Source organism: Littorina saxatilis, linkage group LG15, assembly GCF_037325665.1.
Source record: "Littorina saxatilis isolate snail1 linkage group LG15, US_GU_Lsax_2.0, whole genome shotgun sequence".
In the NCBI taxonomy this organism is placed as follows: Eukaryota; Metazoa; Mollusca; class Gastropoda; order Littorinimorpha; family Littorinidae; genus Littorina; species Littorina saxatilis.
The window spans coordinates 26,951,946-26,979,307 of record NC_090259.1 but is presented as its reverse complement, the minus strand read 5'-3'; the positions used below and the strand labels follow the sequence as shown (position 1 = coordinate 26,979,307).

At 40.2% G+C, this 27,362-nt stretch overlaps 2 protein-coding genes and 1 long non-coding RNA gene across 6 annotated transcripts in view; 1 reads left to right on the top strand and 2 right to left on the bottom strand.

The window, feature by feature from the left end:
* LOC138948967 (protein lev-9-like) overlaps positions 1 to 4,973 on the top strand; it is a 93,982-nt gene extending 89,009 nt beyond the window's left edge. The window contains exon 13 of the mRNA XM_070320652.1: positions 1,145 to 4,973. Coding sequence (XP_070176753.1) covers positions 1,145 to 1,437 — 293 coding nt within the window. The 3' untranslated portion in view covers positions 1,438 to 4,973. The remainder of the gene's footprint in view (positions 1 to 1,144) is intronic.
* Positions 1 to 27,362, bottom strand: part of LOC138948979 (uncharacterized) — a 411,010-nt gene that overhangs the window by 186,569 nt on the left and 197,079 nt on the right. The window lies entirely within an intron of this gene.
* LOC138948969 (retinoic acid receptor RXR-like) overlaps positions 15,730 to 27,362 on the bottom strand; it is a 157,020-nt gene continuing 145,387 nt past the window's right edge. For all 4 annotated transcript variants that reach the window (XM_070320654.1, XM_070320655.1, XM_070320657.1 and 1 more), the window contains 3 exons: positions 24,175 to 24,301; positions 23,432 to 23,656; positions 15,730 to 22,042 (listed from right to left, as the gene is read on the bottom strand). In XM_070320654.1, the coding sequence (XP_070176755.1) occupies positions 21,789 to 22,042; positions 23,432 to 23,656; positions 24,175 to 24,301 (606 nt within the window). In that variant the 3' untranslated portion in view covers positions 15,730 to 21,788. The remainder of the gene's footprint in view (positions 22,043 to 23,431; positions 23,657 to 24,174; positions 24,302 to 27,362) is intronic.

The following is a 27,362-nucleotide window of genomic DNA, read 5'->3' as shown; positions in this document are numbered from 1 at the left end:
GAGGAAACACTTCCTGCACCGGGGTCAGTGACCGGTCAGTGACCGACTTTAACTGAGTGAAAATATGTGTGCTCTGTGTGTGCGGCCAGATCAAAGGCATTGTGATAGCTGGGTGGCCTTGTTTATAGACACGACCTTCTTCTCAGGGGTCAATGACCCAGTTTTTGCCATGAGAGGTGGTTCCCCTGTCATATCTGAGAGAGGAAACAGAGTGGAAATCTGTGTGTGCGGCCAGATCAAAGGCAGGGCAGTACCTAGTAGCTGAAACATGCATTATCACAAGTTGTTTGACTGGTACTCAAGCGGTCTCTTTGATTTTTTTCGTATTTCATACACGGATTAGGCGCTTCGTTATACAAGACGCAGGGGTCGAACTCGAGGAAAAAAGTCGCGCCTTATGACCCGGAAAGTACGGTAATTAAATGGCATAGAAAGTTTGAAGCAATGACATGGGAAGGAATGCTATAGTAGGGGCACAAAAGTTTCGCAATATTATTTTTGTGTGTACAGTTTAGATGAAATTCAAAACAGGTAGATACGATAAAACTGCTAACGTGCCAAAATTCAAAATTAAAAATAAACAAGAATGCTATGTTTTTTGCGTTATCAGCGTCTTACCAGCGAGTTTCTTGGAGAATGTTGAAATAAGTTCATTATATGTATCATAAGTGTTCGTCTTTGTGTCCACTTAAAACACCGCTGGGTACGAAGTACAGCCACTGTAACGGTTTGTTTTGTCATATAAAATGAACGTTCCAATAACCCACCATTCTTGTTTTTTCACAGTTTAGATGAAAAACATCATTTGTATTGTGCTTTGAGGGAATTCACTCCTTAAGCATGTCCTTAACTGAACGAAGTCGACTACGCGAAGCATACTTCGCGAAGCTGGTCGCACGAAGCTTTGTTTTAAGCGTGTTTTATTCATTTTCTTTGATACAAAAACTTGAACAATAACAACATTAAGAACGTTAACAAGCAGACTGCTTATGTACACGTTCTAAAGATGATAATCAATACACATTCAGATAACAGAAACGAAGCTTAAGCACTGAGTTTTCGGTAAAAAAAAAAGACTTTGCGAAGTCGACTTCGGGTATCAAGTAAGGACCGCCTTAACCCTCTGTCTTTTTCACCCAAACAGACTACTGCCCCAACCCCGGAGACATCGACAACGGCAAGGTGTTTAAGAAGGGATCGGTGGGCAAGTTCCTCTTCAGGGACTTCATCTACACCATCAAGCACGGCACGCGCCTGGAGTACGAGTGTGACCGTAACTACAAGCTGGTGGGGCCAAGGGGGGCGGCCTGTGTCAACGGCAACTGGAGCCCCAAGGACAAACCGCTCTGCGTCAAGTCCAGACATCCCCTCTTCCACAAGCTGTGGAAGCCATACGAGGAGCAGAAAGCCATGAGTTACCGCTACCGTCGTCGATGAACAGCTCGCATTGACCGATGAATCCTTGTTTGCGCTACTCGTGGTTTTTGTTTAATCGTGGAATGGTCTAAGGTCTTTTGTTCGCCCTGAGCAGCTCGCTTTGGACGAGGCAGTGACTGATGGTTCATTTTTTTTTAGTACTCGTGGTTTTGGGTTCGTGGACTGGTCAAAGGTCTGCTGATAGTTTCGCCTCTTGAAGACTGGACAAGTTAGATATGATAGGATATGGTATATGAATGGTCAAAGGTTTTCTTTAGGCCTTGAGCAGCTCGCTTGAACGAGGCAGTGACTGATGGATTATTTTTGCGCTACTCGTGGGTTTGGGTTCGTTGATGATGATAAAGAATATGCATGTCCTGCAGGCTAAACGATTTGCCTCTTAAGGACTAGACATGTTAAATATAAAAGCAAAAGTCCGTTGATTGGTCAAAGGTCTTCTTTTGGCCCTGAGAAGCTCGCTTGGACGAGGCAGTGACTGATAGATATTTTTGTGGACTACTCGTGGTTTCAAGTTTGGTTAATCGTTGGTTGGTCAGAGGTCTTCTTTTGGCCCTGGGTTTGTTGACTTTTAACAAGAATGCGCAGAAGTTCTTTGACTTGGTAATTTTCAGAAGAGGATAAATTTGGTTGATTGAAATGGATAGACTTTAAATAGTCAAGGGTTGTTGTGTTTTGACAAGAATGGAGAGATATATTCTCTGACGTCTTTTAATAGTTGGTTATTGCGCTTTGTGAAGATTGGGCAGAGACATTCTCAGATATACTCAGTAGTTTTGAGAGGGTGTAACATTTGTTTCGTTAGTTGGTTTGTTTTGATGGGTTTCCTGGTTATTGTGTTCTAACAAGAATGCACAGAGGTTGTCAGATCATCTACATGTACTCAGTCATTGGAAAGCTTCCCACAGATGGATGCGGTTCTTGGGGGGGGGGGGGGGAGGGGTTAAAAGTCTTCTTCTGGCACTATTTTTTTTTACAGCTTTTGAAAAGAATGCACAGAGAATTCTTTATTTTTAATTTTTATAGAGCTGACATAAGTTCATAAATTAACAAAGATTTAAGATTAGGCTCATCGAAGAGGCAGAGTGGTTAGAAGGTTGTTTTTCTCACAAGACTGCGCAGAGAAATTCTCTGACAGTTAAAGTTGAAAGCTTCGTATAAATGTGTTGCCTCATGGAGCGGTTATTATGAGGTCTTGTTTGGACCAGGATTGTTGACGTTTGACAAGAATGAACAGGTAAATTATCAGATCCACTCGGTCATTTTGTGACCCACCCAAGGGTGGATTATTTGGCTCGTTGCCGGATTGATTGAAAGTTCCTTCATGGGTTATTGCTTTTTGAGAGGAATGCACAGAGAAATGCTATGATCAGTTATTATGAGAGCTTTATATAGCTCGTGGAGTGATTAAAAGTCTTCTAGCGGTTTGTGTCCGAACACACAATAACGCACAGATTTTGTTTTTGTTTTTTTTACTTACTCGGTAATGCAAAACGTTTTTGTTTGTTTGTTTGCTTAACGCCCAGTCCACCACGAAGGGAATGCAGAACGTAGTTATGACTAGTGGCAGACCCAAGTCACCTATCCATGAGTGAGAAATCTCGGAGAAACGGCATTGAAGTTACAGTTTATCCTGGGCTTGTCTCTAACCTCGACCCTTGCATGCCATGGCTGGCCCAGCGGCTACACCGGATAAATTGTTAACCTTAGTGTTGACTTTGTAAAAATGTCTTTAAACATGATATGTAGGTTTTTTTATGTCCGATTTTTGTGTGTTTGTTGCTTTTTTTTATGACAAAGTTATTCAGCCATGCCTGTATCTTCCTTCATTTCTCAGTGCCATTTATTCACCACGCGCTGTTATTCTTCACTGAGCTTACAGAAAAAAAGCATTTTCTTTTAATTTGAGGTTTCTGTAACATGTTTTGGGAATTTGTTTTTATTTGGAGGTAACTGAAATCGTATGTATCACAAATGTTTGTAAATATCAAATGTGTACGATGCATAGTTTGGCGCCACTTTACAAGGGAAGCAACCCAGTTGTGTATAAAACTGTCGACTTTTTGTTGTTGCTTCCCTTGATTGGTTACGCTCGGCGTGAGTCAAGTGCACAAACTGACAAAGTTTTGCTTTTGCCATTGAAGGCGGCAAGAGCTGCCTTCTTAAGCATTATGTATATATCAATTAGCTCTTTTTGTTTTGAATCGTATGCTCCACGTTTTCATAACAATGTTTTAAATTAAATTGAATTTCTCTAGGTTTTTCCCACAAAAAAACTTTTTAGATCCATTTTCTTTCAACAGATCAGTTTCTGGAAACCTGTTTGATTAAATGACCGTTATAGTAACAATATGAAAACAAAAGTTCGGTAGTTGTTTCTTCTTTACTGAACAGTGATTCTGTAATCTGTTCCAGCTGAACTGTAATGTTACTTGTCTGGTATGAACACAGATACATGTAATCATTACTCAAAAGCAAAACACATAAACATGAATAATTTTATTATTTTTGTTTTAGTCCCAAAGTTCACTGTTTTAATCGTTCGAAATACTTGATTTTTTAAGCAGCCATGTAATTTTTTGAGTATTTAAAAAAAATACATTTTTGTTATCATTCACTTTAGCATCATATAATTGTCTAACTGCTCTTCTCACCATTCTAATTGTTCTTCCCGTTTCATTTCTCATCATAGCACTCTCAGTAAGCTTCATCAATATTCTTAAAATGTTCTTTGTCATTATTGGGTTATATCCGTGATGGTGTCATCTGTTTAATTCTTTGTTTGTTTGTCTGTCGGACAGTTTCTCAGTTTTGGACTAGCATCATTTATTTGAATTATTCTTCAGTTGGTCAACCTGTGCTTTTGTCAATGGCCCTTTCATTGTGTTGTATCTTTTGTTTCTACTGTGTAATTTTGTGTGTAAAATGTTGATTGTTTCTGTCCAAACTACGTTTTTAATTTTTGTAGAGCACCCTGAGACTGTCAGTTTATGGGGGAATAGCTTAATTTTGGAACGTTTTGTTTTAAACATTCCAGTAAAATTTGTACTCTTCCTTTCCGCTTCATTGAACAATTTTTCCCTTCTTGTTGCAAAGGGAGTTACATGCTACCTTTTGATGCTTGATAAACATCGTGTCTTGCCCAAACCCTTGACATTTTTTGCATCAAAGGCAAGACTACACCTTCGCTATCGAACTGAACATGCAATGGTGAAATTGGTTGTGAATTTGTAAATATACGTCATTGATTTGTAACCATGTTAAAGTACTCGCGTGTATCTATAACACGGGTTTAACGTTTAGTTAAGTGTTTGTACTGTAGTAATAACTTTTTCAAGTTTATATTTAGTCTGCACAATGTTTTTGTGTACCCTTTCTCTGTGTGTGTCTTTTTCAAGATGACTCAGGTTTTGTTGTAGTGTCTTTGTAACAATGTTTGTAACATAAATTTGTACTTGTTGTTTTTGTTTGTCACATGTTTAAAGGAAAAGTCCAGTAATTGTAAAGTAGACAGAAATAAAGAAGATAAAATGATGCACCATTATACTCTTTTGTACAATTCTATTATGATGATTTTAGTGTAGAGTGCATAACACAAAGTAAGTCTTCTAAATAAACTTGGCCAAACAATTATTGCAACAAATTTCAAACACAAATTAAAGCATTAATTCCCGTGTCATTTCATTAAAACTTTATATGCCAGTTACGGCCGTTCACTTAACTTCCAGGAACACCTTTTGGATTAAATATTTCTTTTACAGGGATCACGTGACCACCACTCAAGTAAGGGTACCCTCAAAATCGACCAGACAAAAACGGAAGAGCCGAATGAAAAATCGACAAAAAAATCACAATAGGCATAACTTTGCAACTTTGACATACGAGAAGAAAGTCAAACCAATTATCTACCCTGAACAGATTGTTTTGTTTTGCTACCTTGCGTATTTCGCGTGCTATGCTATTCCTACTGATGCAGGTGTCGATCGCAAGAGCGGTCAAAATCGGGACGTTTTACGTCCATTTTTATGGGTATCATGTCAAAAAGCGCTACATTTTAGCAATGACTTGGTGGATTTCTTTGAAACTTTCAGAATATTTTACCAACAGACTAGAAATACTTAGTGCAAAAGTTTGGATCGTTACGGTTGTTTATCCAGATGTTACGCAATGTTTCGGAAAATGTTCTTAAACTCGTTATAGGATTGTTCACTTGTGTCACAAAAATTCATGACTTTGCATATCTACAGATAAATGATTGATACAGATTTTGTCCAAGTTTCATTTGCGTGTAGCCGCTGGCGTTTATTTGCTAGTCATGCAAACACATGAGAAAAAAATGGAACGTTCACGGTGTTTCGCGCTGACAGCTTGTTATCGCTGCGTGCCTCTTAAAACATGCTAAGGTCACGCTTGGCTGCGCATCGCTGTGGCACCAGAATCATTGCTTAAATATCAAGCGTGTTTTCAGGCCTAGCAAATTTGTGTCAGTGCTTATATGCACATAAAACTTTCGCAGTGTGTGTATCAATCCTTTTTTCTAATGACATGCAAAGTCATGAATTTTTTTGACCCAAGTAAACAATGCTATGACGAGATTTAAAACTTCTTTCGAAAAATTGCATAACATTTTAACAAATACCTGTAACAATCCATAATTTCGCATGAAGTATCTCAAGGTTGTTGGTAAAATATTCTGAAAGTTTCAAAGCAATCCACCTAGTCCTTGCTACAGTGCAGCCTTTTTTGTGATGATACCCCTAAAAATTGACGCAAAAAGCCACGTTTTTGACCGCTCTTGCGATCGACACCTGCATCAGTAGGAATAGCATAGCACGCGAAATACGCAAGGTAGCAAAACAAAACAATCTGTTCAGGGTAGATAATTGGTTTGACTTTCTTCTCGTATGTCAAAGTTGCAAAGTTTTGGCAATTGTGATTTTTTTGTCGATTTTTCATTCGGCTCTTCCGTTTTTGTCTGGTCGATTTTGAGGGTACCCTTACTTGAGCGGCGGTCACGTGATCCCTGTAAAAGAAATATTTAATCCAAAAGATGATCCTGGAAGTTAAGTGAACGGCCGTAACTGGCATATAAAGTTTTAATGAAACGACACGGGGATTAAGGCTTTAATTTGGGTTTAAAATTTGTTGCAATAATTTTTTGGCCAACTTTATTTAGCAGTAATGTTAGCTATTCCTGGCACTTTTGTTTCAGGAACTGAGCAGATGTGTATTTTTAGTATGCATTTGTTTTATGTCAAGTTTAATGTTGTGCTTTGTTATGTGTATCCGGGTTTTCTACAATAAATTAAGGGCTATGTAAGGCGATACAATAGCCAACTTTTGGACAACATGTCTCAATCTCGGTATTTATGTCCTGATGAAAACGTAACGGTAAACATACATTCCTTCCGATATGAATGATCATGTTAACCATCACAGACCCTATCAAGGCTTTTCAGGCCTGGGAATTAATAAAAGTGGTTTGGGCGTACTGACGAGAAAATGTTGCGTTTTAAGCATTTTTAAGGGCACACGGAGGCTCTTTTCTTACACAATTAGAAAAGGACTTCGTCATAAATACGACGAAAGGCGTATCATTCCCAGGCCTGCTTTTATACAGATTGAGATCATCCACTTGAACTATTACCAAAATTCAAAAACCTGGCTGACTTGAATGGAGAGAAGGAAGTTGTTGCTGAATTAATTTGGCATGTTGACACTCGGGTGTCAGTTGTGAACTAAATTCAACAAAAAAGTTGAATTCAGCACACAAAAAGTAGCCGGGCTTTTGAATGTTGGGATGTGTTCAACCTGAAGGATGCTCTTATTCCATATAAGGCTTGGACAGATCTGGGGTGGCTGACATGATGGATTGACGTGAGAAGGAAGATTAATTTAAAAGACTGCTTGGGAGAGACATTTTCAACCTTTTTTTCCTTCAAAAATGGGAACTTTTGTTGCTGTGGTATATCAACCTGACCATTTCATGCACAGAGTGTATACCACATATCAAAAGATATAATGGTGGAAAACTTGTAAAAGTATGCAGCGCAGGTGCCATTGTTTTCATTTCCAAGTTTTGGCAGAAAATGCTCTTCAAGTTGCCTGTTGGACAGCTTTACATTGCCCTTGGCTGAGTTAAATTCTGCTTTACTCTTTTCAAGCTTTTCCACACAAATGCATACACACACAATTCACACGTTTCTGCAAAGAGAGACATATTTGCACACACACACACACACTACACATTTCAACATGCACACAAACCCTAGGAGCTTGTATCGAAGTGCCAGTCGATCAAAGTGTCTTACTCCATTAGCCTTTCTGCCCTTCATACAACCTCCTGTGACACACACATACAAACACCCATGTATGAACACACTACTGAAACATATCCCTACACAAAAATACAAATGCTGATTTTGAGGAAGTATGATTTATTCTTGCTTGTACCAACTAGCACTACTAGACAAAAAAATACAAGCTCTAAGGTTCACCACCATCCTCCGTTGACAAAAACAATTGTGGTCACAGTGCTCGCTTCCTAGCAGCACAAACACAACCACCCAGTAGAGCATGGGACATGAAAATGCTGAAAACTTTCTTTTACAAACAATGCTGAAAGCTTCCAGTGTTTCACAACCGCTACCAGCGTATTCCTGAGCTACTGAAACTAAGTATGGTACAACATGTAACCAGATAATCTGGCGACATTTCTCAGATCTCAGTTTCAGTGGGTTTTGCAGTAGTTGGGTCAAACTAGCCCAGGGATGTTGCTACAAATTCATACCTATATGACAAATGTCCTGGCTCTTCAGCATCAATAGGACATTTGACCGCTTTCAGAAATTTTAATAGGACGTCAGAATTTTTTCTTTTTCAAGAATGACGCTCGACGTGTTCCCCCCTGTTTTTGACCCTAATGTAGCACAGGATGCCGTTGAATAGCCAAACGTGTTCAGCTTTAGTTGAACTTTGGCAGGCGTTTTATTTTTCGGTGGCATAACTCAGTGCGCTTCGTCAAAATGTCTCGAACTGAGAGTAAAAGCAGACACAAGACTTAGTCAGTTGGAGTTGTCTCCCATACTCCTAACTTTAACGTGCAGCAGACGGGTGTCACCCAAACGCAAGATCCGCACTGCACAACTTCAGTGCACCTGTACGCGAGAGTGCTTGGTCGCTTTTTGAAAATGTGTATCTTGAAAGAAACATTAACGAATATCGTGCTGTCCGAAGGAATTGAGTTGTTATCGGACAATGCCAGCGCTCAGTTCAAAACGATAGGACATCTGACCGCCATGCGGCTATGTGAATCGGACATTTGAGCCTCTTAATCGGTCTATGTCCGACGCCTAACGACATCCCTGCTAGCCCAACATTTGTGTTGTTGCTTGTTTTTGCTTCCTTTTTAAACAAACTGAAGTAGTCAGGGGAAAATTATAGTAGTTCATTATCAACCAAACTTTCTTTTCATGTACATTCAAAATTGTGAATTAATGGAGTATTCACTGACCGTTATATTTTCTTTAAAAGTTTCAGAGCTTTGGAACACAGTGGTAGCGTTGTCTGTACATCCATACACAGCAACAAAAAATACCTGAAGTTTTCACAACAGTCTCTGCAAAATGATGAACAATCCCTCCCTCCCCTCGAAAGAAGAGAGTGGAATCAAAGTCATTCACACACAATACATCCAGGCACTCTAATCAGGCACTCTCATAATAACTTCACACTGAACATGAAACTCATCCATGTAAACCGAATGAAGCGATAACATGCTTGGCAGAAAATATATATTCTTTCTTTCTTTATTTGGTGTTTAACGTCGTTTTCAACCACGAAGGTTATATCGCGACGGGGAAAGGGGGGAGATGGGATAGAGCCACTTGTCAATTGTTTCTTGTTCACAAAAGCACTAATCAAAAAATTGCTCCAGGGGCTTGCAACGTAGTACAATATATGACCTTACAAACATATATAAAAACAAAATTCAGAAGTACAGAGTAATAGTTACCTTTAAAAACTACGCATAACAGTACTATCAATGATACTTTAGTACCACTCTAGAGCTGAAGTTACCTACGTTTTGCATTAACCTTAGGTTATCACAAAATAAAACAAAACTTTTCAAACATATAAAAAGCTTCAACAGAGAGACATACCTACAAACCCGATCACTTCAAAACAAAAACGTTGACATTTTTCAACGATATAGAGAAAGCTCAGTTCTTTAACTTTACTGCATAAACACTTCACAGTAGAATTTGGCACTGTTGTCAACCAAAATAAGTGACGACTCCATAAACAAACAGTCACAAACACAAAACAGAGAAAGTGCATCAAACTAACACAAGAAGATCTAATAATTATGTAAATAGTAAAAAATAAAAACCCAACAAAAATACTCAGCTGGCCTGCAGACTTGATTGAAAAGATTAAGAAAAAAACAAACGAATAGGTATACAAATTGTAATATTCAATAACGATCCTAAAATAGACTACCAATCAATAGCAATCACACAAAGTCAGTCTCCAACAAAACATAAAATATCACTGGTTTGATTAAAATCTGTATACTTTTAAAAACATAAGCATCAAAAAAGAAAGGTAAGAAAAGAAACAAGTCGCGTAAGGCGAAAATACAACATTTAGTCAAGTAGCTGTCGAACTCACAGAATGAAACTGAACGCAATGCAACGCAGCAAGACCGTATACTCGTAGCATCGTCAGTCCACCGCTCATGGCAAAGGCAGTGAAATTGACAAGAAGAGCGGGGTAGTAGTTGCGCTGAGAAGGATAGCACGCTTTTCTGTACCTCTCTTCGTTTTAACTTTCTGAGCGTGTTTTCAATCCAAACATATCATATCTATATGTTTTTGGAATCAGGAACCGACAAGGAATAAGATGAAAGTTTTTTTAAATTGATTTCGAAAATTTAATTTTGATAATAATTTTTATATATTTAATTTTCAGAGCTTGTTTTTAATCCAAATATAACATATTTATATGTTTTTGGAATCAGAAAATGATGGAGAATAAGATGAACGTAAATTTGGATCGTTTTATAAAAAAAATAATTTTTTTACAATTTTTAGATTTTTAATGACCAAAGTCATTAATTAATTTTTAAGCCACCAAGCTGAAATGCAATACCGAAGTCCGGGCTTCGTCGGAGATTACTTGACCAAAATTTCAACCAATTTGGTTGAAAAATGAGAGCGTGACAGTGCCGCCTCAACTTTCACGAAAAGCCGGATATGACGTCATCAAAGACATTTATCAAAAAAATGAAAAAAACGTCTGAGGATATCATACCCTGGAACTCTCATGTCAAATTTCATAAAGATCGGTCCAGTAGTTTAGTCTGAATCGCTCTACACACACACACAGACAGACAGACAGACACACATACACCACGACCCTCGTCTCGATTCCCCCCTCTATGTTAAAACATTTAGTCAAAACTTGACTAAATGTAAAAAGATATTTTTTATATGAAAGCTGTACCTCTAAAAGATGTATCAAGAACAATCTGACAATAAAAGTCTGTGGATTGAAACATAAAATTGACTTACACGTTGTCATTATTTTGTTAAAACAACTGAATACAGAGAAGTAAAAATTCCACTTCTACGAAAACCACAACTCACAGCCAGGCTAAACACCAAGAGATGAACCAAAACAATTTCCAAGCTTTTTCTTCCCCATCTGCATACAAAATGTTTAAAACAAAAGAATCAAAGAAAAACAAGCTCTTAGGCCTGATTCAATCAAGACACGTAAACATTCACAACAGACATTGCAGAGAAAGGGAGGAAAGTGCTTCATGTTTGAAAATCAATCTTTAGAACACATAGCAAACAAATTTTGCACTTAAAAATACTCTCATTATTGTCAAAACACTACCTGCATAGCTGCCCCAAGAGAAGCCCACAGACAATACCACTATTCCACCATTATTAGAGGATCTTCCTGAAACAATTTTCAACATATTTTTGTCCAAAAAGAACCTCGTGGAACAAAAACAGGAAGGATGGGGGTGGCAGGGAATGACAAAGGCAAAGCTCTCTTAAAAAAAAAAAAAGTTCCTCTTTTCAAAGAATAAATGAAAGGGGGCAAGCTCCATAATCCCACTCCTACAAAAAGTTTCAGTTTCAGCGTATACAAACTAGTGAGGCAGAATTTTTAAAGCCAATATAAAATGAACAAGAAGGGCAAAGCCCATACGACTCACATGCTTGACCTTGACCTTTACATGACCTTGACCTTCAGGGTCAAGGTCAAATAACTAAACCTAGTAATGACATCATACACTAAGAACTGCTTTAGACATTTTTCCTACCAAAATACAATGTGACCTTGACCCAAGGTGAAGGTCATCCAAGGTCATGCAACACAAAGCTGTTCATTCAAGACATAGGAAGTACAATGGTGCTTATTGGCTCTTTCTACCATGAGATATGGTCACTTTTAGTGGTTCACTACCTTATTTTGGTCACATTTCATAAGGGTCAAAGTGACCTTGACCTTGATCATATGTGACCAAATGTGTCTCATGATGAAAGCATAACATGTGCCCCACATAATTTTTAAGTTTGAAACAGTTATCTTCCATAGTTCAGGGTCAAGGTCACTTCAAAATATGTATACAATCCAACTTTGAAGAGCTCCTGTGACCTTGACCTTGAAGCAAGGTAAACCAAACTGGTATCAAAAGATGGGGCTTACTTTGATCTATATATCATATATAGGTGAGGTATTCAATCTCAAAAACTTCAGAGAAAATGGGGAAAATGTGAACAATAGCTGTTTTTTAGGCAACATTTATGGCCCCTGCGACCTTGACCTTGAAGCAAGGTCAAGATGCTATGTATGTTTTTTGGGGCCTTGTCATCATACACCATCTTGCCAAATTTGGTACTGATAGACTGAATAGTGTCCAAGAAATATCCAACGTTAAAGTTTTCCGGACGGCCGGACGGACGGACGTCCGGACGGACGGACGGACGGACGGACGGACGACTCGGGTGAGTACATAGACTCACTTTTGCTTCGCATGTGAGTCAAAAATGGAGGACAGGTACTTTATTTGGGGGCCCGGGTAGCTCAGGTGGTAGAGCACTGGACTTGTGATCGAGAGGTCACTGGTTTGAATCCGGGCCGGGACGGACACGGGTCAACTTTATGTGCAGACCCAGAGACGGTATCCATCTCCCACCCCCGTGTCACCACAATGGCACGTTAAAGATCTTGGTCATTCTACCATAAGTGCAGATGGCTGATACCACCTAAACACGCAAACATCAAAAAGCCGTGAGGGCGTAAAACTCGAATCGTATAAACCAATTCATGTCCAATATAGGCAATTAAGACCTGACGGACAATAAGCCCCTTAAAATTTACTGGGTACTTTATTCCCAATCTTTCCCTCTAACCTTCCAAACCCCAACCCACCCCCTTTCTTTATTTGGTGTTTAACGTCGTTTTCAACCATTCAAGGTTATATCGCGACGGGGAAAGGGGGGGGAGATGGGATAGAGCCACTTGTTAAGTGTTTCTTGTTCACAAAAGCACTAATCAAAAAATTGCTCCAGGGGCTTGCAACGTAGTACAATATATCACCTTACTGGGAGAATGCAAGTTTCCAGTACAAAGGACTTAACATTTCTTACATACTGCTTGACTAAAATTTTTACAAACATTGACTATATTCCATACAAGAAACACTTAACAAGGGTAAAAGGAGAAACAGAATCCGTTAGTCGCCTCTTACGACATGCTGGGGAGCATCGGGTAAATTCTTCCCCCTAACCTGCGGGGGGTACCCACCCCCTCTTTGAACAACTTTACAAGAGATAACAAAGACATAGGGACTCTATTGGTTAAATGATGATGCTATTGGCAGTGATATATTTTTACTGCATAAGAAAGTATTCTCAGTCTCAAAGCCTTCAAATTTAAAACAATTTGTCTTTTCCTGCAGTGTTCAATGAATCACAGCAATATTCTTCAGAATATCAACCAAGCCTTGCAAAACTAACCTCAAGAAAACCACACACTTAATGTTCAACTTCAGTCCTGTTCACAGGACAGTGGGAAGAGTGAGAGGAATTGAAGCATACAACAAAACATTAAGAATGGACATATCAAAGTAGAAATAACAAAATGGTGACATTGACAGGAAGACTCTTTAAACTATTTAGCAAAACAGAGGTTGTGATGTTCTCACGGATAAAATCTTCACAATAAAAGCTTAAACACTCAATAATGATCAATCATGCACACTTCTCAGTTGGCCACCCCCCTCAACCCAACAAGAAACATGTTAAAATACAAAAAGACACAATCTGCTTCTGTACACTTCTTCGGACGTTACCGATCTTGTTAGCATTACACCAACAATTCACAACATGTTTAATGATGAGAGAGAGAGAGCGAGAAAGAAAGAGAGGCAGAAGGCATAGACAAAGGGAAAAGAAAGAGAAGAACAGCAGCGAGCAAGCTAATCAACACAGAAATATGTACACCATGCATGGATGAGGCTATTGACAATCTACCCTTCAAGCAAATCTACCGCTACCCAAAAGATGACACGGTTTTCACACACATTGGTACAGAAATGCTGTGGTATACACACACAAAAAATGGATAGAAACCCAACACACACATTCAGTCACAAAAGTGCACCAGTAACAGAAATAAAAAAGGTTTAAGCTATTGCCCCTTTGCAGGTTTTCTACAAAACATCAACATGAAGGACATATGTATTTCCTTATTGGGTCTGTTGCATCAGGGTCGTCAATTTGAAATCTGTGAAAAGAAAAGTTAAATATACTTGTATCTTTTATCTTAAATATCTTAAATATCAGTTGCTCAGTCAAAATGAGCCCACCTGCTTCAAAATCTGTTCACAGCCATATATATCTACAGAGTATACTATATAAGGAACATAGAGAAATAGCAGTGGAAATCCTTGTGGACAGCAACATTAAAGGACAATACCAATGTAGTTTTCACATCCCCACTGGAATTCGTGGAAATGAATTGTCCCAATCCCCTCCTAACACCCCCCCCCCCCCCCCCCCCCAAAAAAAAAAAAAATTAAAAAAAAAATAAATAAAAATTCAACATCCCATTGCAAAAAACAATTCGATTTTTAAAAACTCAGGATTTTTCACTTGTAACAGAACACACTTTGAGGAACAACTCCTTATAGACAGAAATCAAACCATGCATCACTACACATACCTGACAAATCAGGTATTCTGTTTCTCAACTGTTTAAGACTGTTTCATATCAACAAGCGAGTAAAGGTTTAAGAAACGGTGACAAAAAATGTACAAATGGAAGATGACAAAAATATGGGCGGAAAAGCAGGAAAGGGGATGAATTTGAAGAGAGCGCTACTAGAGCAGTATCAGAGAAAAGATGGTCAGTGTCGGTATTCAACGCAAAAAACATGTATACCATTCTAACCAGGGATGGCCAAATCGTCCGCCCGGTCACCAGGGGCGAGTAAAAAATCCGCCAGGCTAGTAGAAACCGCCTGGCAACTCGCCCGGCTGGCCAATGAAAATTCTGGTCAAATTCGACCCTTTTGATTGTAATATCGGGTTTTTAAGCCATATCAACTGCAGATCAACTGTGGTATGTACCGGGCCAGCGATATTTCTGCCGGGCTAGTGACTTTCTTGAAGTTACTCGCCCGGCTGGCGAGTTAAAATTTTGAGATTTGGCCATCCCTGCTACCTGAAGCAGAGATTAACTCTGTCATTATTTCACTCTCCATTTAGGAACAAGACATGATTGTTTGAAAGCTAACACTGGAGTCAGAACCCCATTCAAAATTATTCAGAAGGGCAAGCAACAATGACACAAACTTTGACGATGGTGCCACTAAACAACCGTCTGCTAATTAATGATGATCCAGGGATATTCAGTTAAAAAAATAATCTCTGAAATATGATTGTTTTTTAATATAGTCAATATCAACATAAAACTGAGGCTGTGAAGACTTCAGAAAAAGAAGGAAATCTCAAATTTCAGTGCTACTGCACGAATGACTGAACCAGGGAAAAACCTTGTTTCTAAACCAAATTCAACCATTCAAAGCATGGATAGAATATCTTAACTGAATTCACCATCATGATTAATTTGTGATGGTTTTAACACACATGCAATTCAGTTTAACACTTCTACACTGTTATTTTTTTTCTTAAACACCGGCGATTCATATGCTCGAAGCAGGAGCCCAATATATATATACTACAATATCATAAATTTTTCTCCCGTCAATTGCTGACCATTTTGCAATGCACAAGAAACAAGAACATAATTATGTAACATCAGAGCAAACACACACACACACACACACATATTTTGACACTATAAACTCATTCACATGCAAGTAAGAAACAAAACAATTCTAAATCTAAAAGCAATATATATATGGCCAAGAATCTGTCATGGCGTCGAAAGAAGGAAAGAGCCCGCTTGAATTATTTGGCAGGCTCCTGCTTCTAATACACTTTTTTGGCAAAGAACATTTTTGTGTTGGATGAAAGAGGATGAATGGACGAACGTTTTGGTATAACATGGTGGCAAATTTATGCCGTAAGCAATGAATAACAGACTTGTGATTCCAACCTTACCTAGTCATTCTGGAGAAAAAAGCGTTACGCGATTTTGGGTGCTTTCAGTTTTGTAAGAACTGTACTCCGAACACGTGCGCGACCGGTAAATCCTTCATACAAACCAGACAGGAAATGAATGCAGTGTTTAATGAGACCAAAAATGAGCTCGACGGAGCTGCCAACTTCGTTCATTTCGCTTGGAAAAGTGATGCGAGATGTACGTTATTATCCTTGTGTAAATTCGGTATCGGTCAGTTAAACGGTCGTACAGTCCGCGGTAAATGTAAGATGGCCGCCAAAGATCGATTTCGAGGTTCACACAGTCTACTAAGTCTAAAATAATATTTAAAAAATTGCTTGCAATGCATGCTTTGTCTGTGATTCGTGAAAATCGACACGATTTGTTGATTTTGTGTAAAGAAAAATTACTTATAACCAAAATAAAACGTTCTCGTTTTGCCGAGATGTTGGGACAAGCGTGACCTAACTAGTCTCCCTTGGTCATTTGCATATGATCTATCAATGACAACAGGACTTTCACACCTACGTGCGAGATGGACGAGCCCAGCCCCACGGGTAAAGTGTGCATGGTCGTCATCCAAATAGTAACGTACATCACTTTTGAGAATGAAACTGCTATAAATCGAGTGATTTCTTACGAAACATGATAAAAACAATGTTTGAAAGGAAAAAGTATTCGTACCTGAATGATTCAGTCGAAAATCGAATGTTGTTGATTTTTGTTTTTTTTTTTTTTTTTTTTTTGGGGGGGGGGGGGGGGGGGGGGTTTTGTGTAGGTGTTAATGGTGCTTGGTTACCCATAGGTCTGTGACATTCTTAGTTTATATGATCAAAGCTCATTGGCAATTGCAAATATTCTTAGGGAGGTAGGTTAGTCATGCTATCTAATTTTTACATTTAGTCAAGTTTTGACTAAATGTTTTAACATAGAGGGGGAATCGAAAAGAGGGTCGTGGTGTATGTGTGTGTGTGTGTGTGTATGTGTGCGTGCGTGCGTGTAGAGCGATTCAGACCAAACTACTGAACCGATCTTTATGACATTTTACATGAGAGTTCCTTGGATTGATATCCCCGAAATTTCTTTTAGTTTTTTCGATAAATGTCTTTGATGACGTCATATCCGGCTTTTCGTGAAAGTTGAGGCGGCACTGTCACGCTCTCATTTTTCAACCAAATTGGTTGAAATTTTGGTCAAGTAGTCTTCGACGAAGCCCGGACTTCGGTATTGCATTTCAGCGTGGTGGCTTAAAAATTAATCAATGACTTTGGTCATTAAAAATCTGAAAATTGTAAAAAAAATAAAAAATTTATAAAACGATCCAAATTTACATTTATCTTATTCTCCATCATTTTCTAATTCCAAAAACATATAAATATGTTATATTTGGATTAAAAACAAGCTCTGAAAATTAAAAATATAAAAATTATTATCAAAATTAAATTGTCGAAATCAATTTAAAAATACTTTCATCTTATTCCTTGTCGGTTCCTGATTCCAAAAACATATAGATATGATATGTTTCGATTAAAACACGCTCAGAAAGTTAAAACGAAGAGAGGTATAGAAAAGCGTGCTATCCTTCTTTAGCGCAACTACTACCCCGCTCTTCTTGTCAATTTCACTGCCTTTGCCATGAGCATGAGCGGTGGACTCGATATGACCTTGAATGGTTGAAAACGACGTTAAACACCAAATAAAGAAAGAAAGAAAGAAAGAGCGGGGGACTGACGATGCTACGAGTATACGGTCTTTCTGAAAAATTGCATTGCGTTCAGTTTCATTCTGTAAGTTCGACAGCTACTTGACTAAATGCTTCTTCTTATTATTATTATTATTATTATTATTATTATTATTATGAGAGCTTATATAGCGCGAACCACAATTAACGGTTGCTCTCCGCGCTTTACATATTAATTTCTGCCGTTTGAAATTGAATTTTTTTACAGACAAACAGACCTTTTTTACACACAATATATAACGCATTCACATCGGCCAGTAAACCTCAAGCCATTACGGCGAATATTTACTTTTCGCGGCCTATTATTCCAAGTCAAACGGGTATTTGGTGGACATTTTTATCTATGCCTATACAATTTTGCCAGGAAAGACCCTTTTGTCAATCATGGGATCTTTAACGTGCACACCCCAATGTAGTGTACACGAAGGGACCTCGGTTTTTCGTCTCATCCGAAAGACTAGCACTTGAACCCACCACCTAGGTTAGGAAAGGGGGGAGAAAATTGCTAACGCCCTGACCCAGGTTCGAACTCGCAACCTCTCGCTTCCGAGCGCAACTTGTGCGTTACCACTCGACCACCCAGTCCATTTCAGGCTGTTTTGTTTTCCTCAGGCAAAATATAATTAAAACTAAAGAAAAAAATGTGTTTCAATTTGCATCCGGCAGTTAGGGTTATTTATCTTGCGTTTGGGGATGTGACTTTTTTTTTTAGATGGGATATTATATTTGGTTTGGGGTTGTGGCTCCATTTTATCTGTGGGCAGGTATTTAAGTGTATAAAAGACATTACAATTCCAGGCAAGTGTTTCGTTACAATGGAACTTGGAAGAAAAGTGTTGTTCGGCAGTACAGTAAAACCTGTCTCTAAAGGACACCATTGGGGTATGGTAATGGTGTCCCTATTAGACAGGTGTCCTTTCTTCACAGGTGGAGGGGCTGGGGCAATATTTTACAAAGAACACGTGCAATGTACAAGACACTTTTTGTCAATTCTGGAGTATGTATCTATTTTTCAACACAAAACACAAGGTAAAAACTTAAATAAAATTAATTAAATGAAATAAACTTAAATAAACGGGCGGTGACAGGAAGAGAGAGAGAGAGAGAGAGAGAGAGAGAGAGAGAGAGAGAGAGAGAGAGAGAGAGAGAGAGAGAGAGAGAGAGACTGACTGACTGACTATTACGGTTTAACGTCCTCTTAGACCAACTGGTCTATATTGGGACAGGTATTGGTAATACGCTGAAGATATGGTGTGATACTTTGATTCGAACAAGCCCGCTGTGGCTGTCTCCTTCGACACACCAGCATTGGGTTTGTCTCGTCAAAGTATCAAAATACGATCATGATAATCAGCGACGAGAGATGATGCATGCGTGTCTTCGTGTTTTCCAAGCCCTGAGACTTTCGCTGTGAACGTGGGATCTTTTTCGTGCGCATGTGTGCACACGGGGGTGTTGGGACACCGAAGAGAGTCTGCACAAAGTTGACTCCGAGAAATAAATCTCTCACCGAACGAGAGAGAGAGAGAGAGAGAGAGAGAGAGAGAGAGAGAGAGAGAGAGAGAGAGAGAGAGAGAATTGAGCTATTGAATACATATGGGCCAACAGCCGCTTTCAATGGATTGAACATGAGACTCACTGAAAATGTGAGTAAACAAATGATAGTGTAGTCCTATGAATACTAAAACGCCATGCCACGTTTTGTTCCAGTCGGTTGAGAACATTTTGAGTTATAAAGGAAACGGCGAAGCAAGGTGCCGAAAACATCATTCTGAGAAAAAAGGCTTCAAAGTTTAGATACGACGTCAAACTGGAAAACAACCGTTTCTTGGTCCCTAATTGTCGAATTTCCACCAAAATTGGCACAGTGATCCGTAGTCCTAACTGAACTTTAATACAAACTCTTCACGAAGAAAAAGTTATTTTTTGGCGGTTAAAAACCGTTAAATTCCGTTTTTCACCGATCTTTATGAAATAGTGTGGGTAGGTCCGTTGTCCCTAACTGAGTTTCAATACGTACTTTTCACGAAGAAAACCAAACTTGTGTCAGTTAAAAACCGTTATTTTCCAATTTTTCGCCGATCTTTAAAGAACTCTTTGCCCCACGTTTCTCGGTCCCTAATTGTCGAATTATCAACAAAATTGGCACAGTGATCCGTTTTCCCTAAGTGAACTTAATTAAATGCATACTTTTCAAGAAGAAAAGGTTAGTTTTGGGCGGTTAAAAAATAAAATAACAAGAAAACAATGTTGATGCTTGCATATGTTTTTTTCAGTGTGTGTGTGTGTGTGTGTGTGTGTGTGTGTGTGTGTGTGTGTGTGTGCGTGTGTGTGTGCGCGTGTGTGCGTGTGTGTGTGTGTAACTTAGAAAAGGGACAGGAATGACTGATGCACAGACACTTTGTTGGGATTTCCTGGTTTTGTCATTAACATCCTCGTCCTAAGCGCGTAAGCCACGATGCTAGCTCAAAAAGCCTAACGTCATGCTATTATCACTCACTGCTCTTACAAACGAACACACACAAACCTATGAGTAAAGTACATTGCAATAATGCCGTAGATCTTACGGGATTTAATGTTTTTCTAACTGCCAAAATTTTACTTTTTATTCTTGTTGAAATTCACAACATTTCATAAAGATCGGTGAAAAATTAGAAAATAACGGTTTTTAACTGACAAAAGCTTGTTTTTCTTCTGAAAAGTACGTATTGAAACTCAGTTATGGAAAACGGACCTACTCACAAAATGTCATAAAGATTGGTGAAAAAACGGGATTTAACGGTTTTTTAACTGCCAAAAATCAACTTTTTATTCTTGTTGAAATTCAGTTAGGGACAACCAACCTAACCACAACATTTCATAAAGATCGGTGAAAAATTAGAAAATAACGGTTTATAACGGGTTTTTAACTGCCCCAGGTGGCCCATACCAATAAAAACAGTTTTATTCTGCTAAAAACCACATCTCCTTTCTTACCCACAACAACATTAATAAGATAAAGCAAGTCTAAAAAATGGTGTTTGTGTAACACTTTTTGGACACACTGACAGATTCCTGGCCATATATATATATACAAGTACCCTTGAATTAGGTAAACAAGACCACAAACATTTCTCTCAAAGAAAAAACATCACTTAGTCATACCGGGCATAACTTTTGACTGTAATTTTTTAAGCTGGTTGATGAGTTCATGAGTTCATCGGGTGATACAAGTGGTTGCTATGAAGTCCCAACAATGCCATTTCCTCATAAAATGGCAGCTGATGACACGAGTATGAAAAGCATTTCTTTGTGCTATTTTCTCCACTGCAAAACTCTGCAGATACTTCATCCATCCTTTGTCATCGTGCTCTTTTCCATCACTTCTGTCTTGCCCACTCCTGACCCCGACATTCTCTCATCCCTTTGCTCTGCCGTTGTTACGTGCTAGCTTTCCCTTGCACACAGCTGTGAACTCAGTGGCGGGAGGGAGGCAAGAAGAGTAGCACGGTGGTATCGCCTGCTAAACACAACTCCATTCCCCGATGGTGAAAATGACGTGAGCTGAAACGTCCCCACATCAAGGAAACTAACTGTATCCTCTGCAAAAAGCCATGATGATGATGATGATGATGATGATGATGATGATGATGATGTGATGATGATGATGGTGGCGATCATGATGATGATGATAAGTAATGTTCCATGATGTGACGTGAAGACAGTAATCCTTGCAGTACGAGGTCACAGGCTCTCTGGTAGGTGTCAACGATGAAGTGATGAAAAAAAAGACCCACGATTCCCAAGCTCCTCAGCAAAATGGACGCTGACAGCGCAAATCCTCTGCTTTGAGGGAGAGGGGTCTTCCAGCAAGGTGAGATGACGACCAACCTCCTGACACCCACTGGGCAAAAGGAAGGGGATTGTGTATTCTCTAACACACTCCATCAGGATGACAGGTGGTGGAGTGCGAGGCGCCGCCCTATGTCTGTGGGGACGGGTTCTCCAGCATCTCCATCAGGAAAGTGTCAATGGGCGTGTCCCCGATCAGCTTGAAGAAGAAGAGGTGCTCCAGGCACTTGAGGCCGATGGAACGCAGTGCGGGCAGACGCAGCAGCAGCTTGGCGAAGCGGCCCGGCTCGTCTGGGTAGCGCGACTTGCAGTATTCCTCCAGTGAGGCGTACACCTTCTCCCTCAGCTGTTCTACCTCTTGCACTGCCTGCAGTCCCTTGGCGTCTGGGGACACAGTCAAAGGAGAAACGTTACCACCGTTCTCTGAAAGTTTCAACATTAACAGCTCTTCTTCGTTATATCCATCACACACTACCCTAAGAAGATCAGAAGAATTGGCTCGAAACACTCATCTCAGTTGCCAAATTAAAAAAAGAAAACATTTGAAGTACGCATTATTTCCCTGACCCAACTCCCCTCTATGTCTCTAAAAACCTAGGTTAACCCAATGCCCCCTGAACCGCCCGGCATGGCCCGCCGGAAGTGCCCTATGAAATCCCTGAAACGCCCGGCATGGCCCGCTAAACACTAGGTCACCTACTTTCACTTTCGCTTTGAGCCTTACCCATAAGGCCTTGCGACCGGATGTGATTAATGCACTTCCTTCCGGCTGCTTCATTCTAGCGTTTGCAGAGTTTGAATCGATGCGATAGTGTGTTAGCTGTGAATTTTCAAAGTTTGAGATTTTTTTTCCCTGACAAAATGGCGTTGAACGAAGGTTTGGAAGTATGGTGTTCGATCATGGGCAACTCAGATGACGATTCTGACACGCCTTTCGAATGTTTTCTACTTGAAGAGGTGAAAGGGGATGAGTCTTGACATCGATCTGGGTGTTGTTATTCGACAACAAGACTTTCGGGAGGATTTTTCTGGGAGTTTTCAACATATATTGGTGTAAATGAGAACTGAAGGCTGACACGTTGGACGTTTTTGAAGAACACTTACTGGATTTCTTTTTTTAAACAACATTTATTACATTGGAAGTGGACAGAACATACTTGCATATGAAACTATAGTGTATTCTCGAGTTATTCTGCCATCTTCTATATAAATGTGAGTACTCTATGATTTTATATGAATTGTTTTGTTTTGTATGTGTGCATGTTGTGTGGAGTAGTTTCCCTTTGCTCAGGATTAAGAAGGCTGCCTGCCATTTTTTTGTCAGGGGGCATTGGGTTAACAGATAAGGTCGCCTAAAGACGTTTACCCTTCAGGGATGTTGTGCGCCGTCAGCAGTTGGTTAAACACCAAAACTTATTTCAAATGGTCAAAAACTTTGTCGTGATGCCCTCAAGGTTAAACCATAAACGGTCATACACGTAAAATTCCACTCGTGCAAAAAACACGAGTGTACGTGGGAGTTTCAGCCCACGAATGCAGAAGAAGAGGAAGAAGAAGATTAAACCATTAGGGGCACGTTCCCGGGAACTTTATCATTTCCATTTTTTTTTTAGGTTAGAGGAAAGGTGAGCCCATTCACTGCTCCAAATTTCAACCCAAAAAATGGACGAAACCCAGCTGACCCTTTCAACAAATTTGCAGATAAAAATGCTATCTACATCCACACCAACCCACCACCACCACCACCACCACAATCCAGGCCCCGAAACTGACCAGGGTTGAAGAGCACGATGGCACGCAGACAGCCCAGCTCCGTTTTGTCCATCTTCATCTCCCTCATCTTGGCCACAAGCTCCGTCAGCACACGGTCAAAGATGGTGCCCACGCCCGCCTGGTGAGCGCTGCTGCGGTGCACATGCAGCCCCGTGGCCAGCAGGATGCCATCCTTCACCTCGATGGAGCGGTGAGAGAAGCCGCCAATCAGCAGCTCGTTCCACCCTGGTGACACAGACAGAGAGAGAGATATTGCATGCTGAGATTCTATCCTTCTACTTCCATCAAGTTCATGCTTCAGTGCCATATCACACAGAGAGAGAAGCAGATGTATGTTGAGATTCTATCCTTCATGCTTCAGTGTTATCAAAATCTAACAATAAACAGGTATGACATTGAGTTGAAACTAAGAAGTTGTCTCTGAAAATGTTTTGGGGGTCTTATACAGCCTCCTGGCAGTGAGAGCCCCCAAAATGTATTTATTTTTTATATCTAAACACTGCCTTCTCCTCAAGCAATGATATCAAATAAGAATAAAAGAAACACACACACAAAAAGGGAAGGTAGGGAGGTGGTCGAATGCGAGGGGGAGAGGAAGGGATTTCATGAGGAGCGGAGAGCCACTGCATCTCCTCTAGTCAAAGAAACAGGAATGTCATTTGGTGTTGAACATGCAGCACCCATGTGAAACTGAGAGGAAGGATCGAGTCAGGGAAACATTGATTAGACTGTTGGGCCAGTACCTGCTCTGAGGAGAATGACCTGGTCCTCGAGGGGCAGCTCGGTGAAGTGTGGGATGCGCTTGGCCCACTCCACCAGTGTGAACAGCTGCTTGTCCGCAGCCTGGCAGATGTTCGTCACTGGGTCTTTCTGCAACAGCATGCACATCAACGTTACAGACCCTGCAACTACCTTCATTACTGCTCATCAAAGCGGCACAACCTCATCAACCTATTTTGTTTTGTTTTGTTTGTCACTGGGAGAATTCTGCAGCAGGCTTGAGATAATAAATGCAGGGGTGAAATTGGGAAGTGAAAGCTTACTTCCAGAACAGTTTGAGAGGGAGGGGGGGGGGGGGGCATATGGCAGAAAAATGTACAATACTGTCGACATAAAAAATGGTAACAGAAAAGGCACATTTATGCAGATCTGCAGTCAAATCCCATCTATGTCGTTGGAAATCATCTCAACTCATACTAATAGTAAAACAGTGGAACCCCCTTTTAACACCTTCAAAAATCTGAGGGTAAATTTACAGGTCATGAACAGAAAATCTGAAAAAGCATGGTCTTAAATTGGGGGGTCTTTTAAAGGGGGTTTCTGTGTACACTGTGGGGTGGGTTGGGGTACGTGGGGTGGGGTGAGGTGGGGGCTGCTATATTTCCATTCAGTTACAATGATCTCAAGCCTGCTGCTGACTACAAAATGCTGAACTGCAAAATCTCAGAATTATCCAAGGAAAAAAAAATTCAACACCAGAAGTTCTTTCTTTCTTTATTTGGTGTTTAACGTCGTTTTCAACCACGAAGGTTATATCGCGACGGGGAAAGGGGGGGGGAGATGGGATAGAGCCACTTGTCAATTGTTTCTTGTTCACAAAAGCACTAATCAAAAATTTGCTCCAGGGGCTTGCAACGTAGTACAATGTATTACCTTACTGGGAGAATGCAAGTTTCCAGTACAAAGGACTTAACATTTCTTACATACTGCTTGACTAAAATCTTTACAAAAATTGACTATATTCTATACAAGAAACACTTAACAAGGGTAAAAAGAGAAACAGAATCTGTTAGTCGCCTCTTACGACATGCTGGGGAGCATCGGGTAAATTCTTCCCCCTAACCCGCGGGGGGGTAAACACCAGAAGTCAGAGAAAAGTGAGAAGAACTGTACAGTTAATACTTACCCACTGCTCATGTCACGGTTGTATAATGGCAGTCATGATTGAGTTACGTGCCAAGACATACATGTTTGAATATTGTCATCATTTTATAAATTCCCCTCCTCCGAACACCCTGTCACCACACCAACCCAACACACACACTTTTTCTTTAAACCAATAAGACACATTTACAGACAGTAGGCCTCCACCTACATGCGGCTATGATTAACTTCTTTCTTGTTCTTCATAGTTGCGGCTATGATTAACTTCTTTCTTGTTCTTCATAGTATCCCTCTGGAACTGAAAATGTGAAGCAGACTCCATAGTTCCTTCTCCACCACCCCTGAGACCATCCCTCTCCCTGGAAGCAAACCTGGTCAGCGTCTTCTTTCCCATCAAGTAGCATCATCGCATTCTGCTTTCTGTGACAGCATCCCTTTTTCACCATAGCAGGCCTTCATTCTGCAATCTTCGCGTTCTTCATTATGTGTAGGTTCATGATGGCCATCTTCAAGTTTGAACAACCACTGAATGACAGCATCCCTTTTTCACCATAGCAGGCCTTCATAGTGTCTTTTAGTTCTGCAATCTTCTCGTTCTTCATTATGTGTAGGTTCATGATGGCCATCTTCAAGTTTCAACAACCACTTCTTCTTCTTCTTCAGCGTTCCAGAATTTTCTGGTTACGTATGAGCTCGTTTGCACATTTGGGTTCCCCACACTATACTCTGAGAGCATAGTCGGCTCACTCCGCTTTCGTTGAGTAGGCATGCTGGGTATTTTCGTGTTTCCATAACCCACCGAACTCTGACATGGATTACAGGATCTTTTCCGTGCGCACTTGGTCTTGTGCTTGCGTGTACACACGAAGGGGGTTAAGTCACAAGCAGGTCTGCACATAAGTTGACCTGGGAGATCGGAAAAATCTCCACCCTTAACCCACCAGGCGGCAGCGACCGGGATTCGAACTCACGACCTCCCGATTAGGAGGCCGACATCTTACCACCACGCCCGTCTGAACAACCACTGAATGACAGCATCCCTCTTTCACCATAGCAGGCCTTCATAGTGTCTTTCAGTTCTGCAATCTTCTCGTTCTTCATATTGTGAAGGTTCATGATGGCCATCATCTTCTCGTTCTTCATATTGTGAAGGTTCATGATGGCCATCATCTTCTCGTTCTTCATATTGTGAAGGTTCATGATGGCCATCATCTTCTCGTTCTTCATATTGTGTAGGTTCATGATGGCCATCTCCAAGTCTGAACAACCACTGAATGACAGCATCCCTCTCTCAAGGGAACACTCTTACAGTCTCACAGTCATCACATGTTCTTCGTCATTCATACTCTCAATTACATAATATCTGTGTTCCCAACCTCTACATCTTAAAGTAAGGTCTCAAATCTGATTCCTGTGCCCTGTTCTCCAACTGTCAACATCTTGACACTGCTTCTCCTTTGCTTTCCACGTTTGCCGTTATTTCCTTCCAGCTTGCAAGATCATTAAAGCATCTTAAGTCTTCTGTCACACAATCAACCCTGAAGTCTGTACTTGATCTTCTTAATAATGACATGTATGTCCTCAGTATTTTGATGCTAAATCTTTACCTTCTTAATAATGCTTTGTTCTCAATATTCTGATGCTAAATCTGTAATCTTTCTAAGAAAGTTTGTTCTCAGTATGTTGATGCTCCCGATTGATCCACTGCCTCATAATAGGCACCACCAGGCTCCGGATCCAATCCAATCCATCATGAAGGTCCGACAGTCCTTGGTCAGTCAGAGATGCCAAAGTTGACAGAACATGTATTCCAGTTTGTAGTACAACAAGCGTTTTGCCCACAGGCATAGCTGCCAACCATCTGAAGTCAAAATCCAGGAGCCAGGGAGTCCAGGGGGACCGTTTAGTCTTGAATATTAGCTGGGAGAAGTTGTAAAATTCGGGAGATTCCCGGAAAATCCGGGAGGGTTGGCAGCTATGCACAGGATATATATACAACGGCTCTGCAAGAGACTGACACACTGTGCTAACGGGGTGAGAAGGCAGC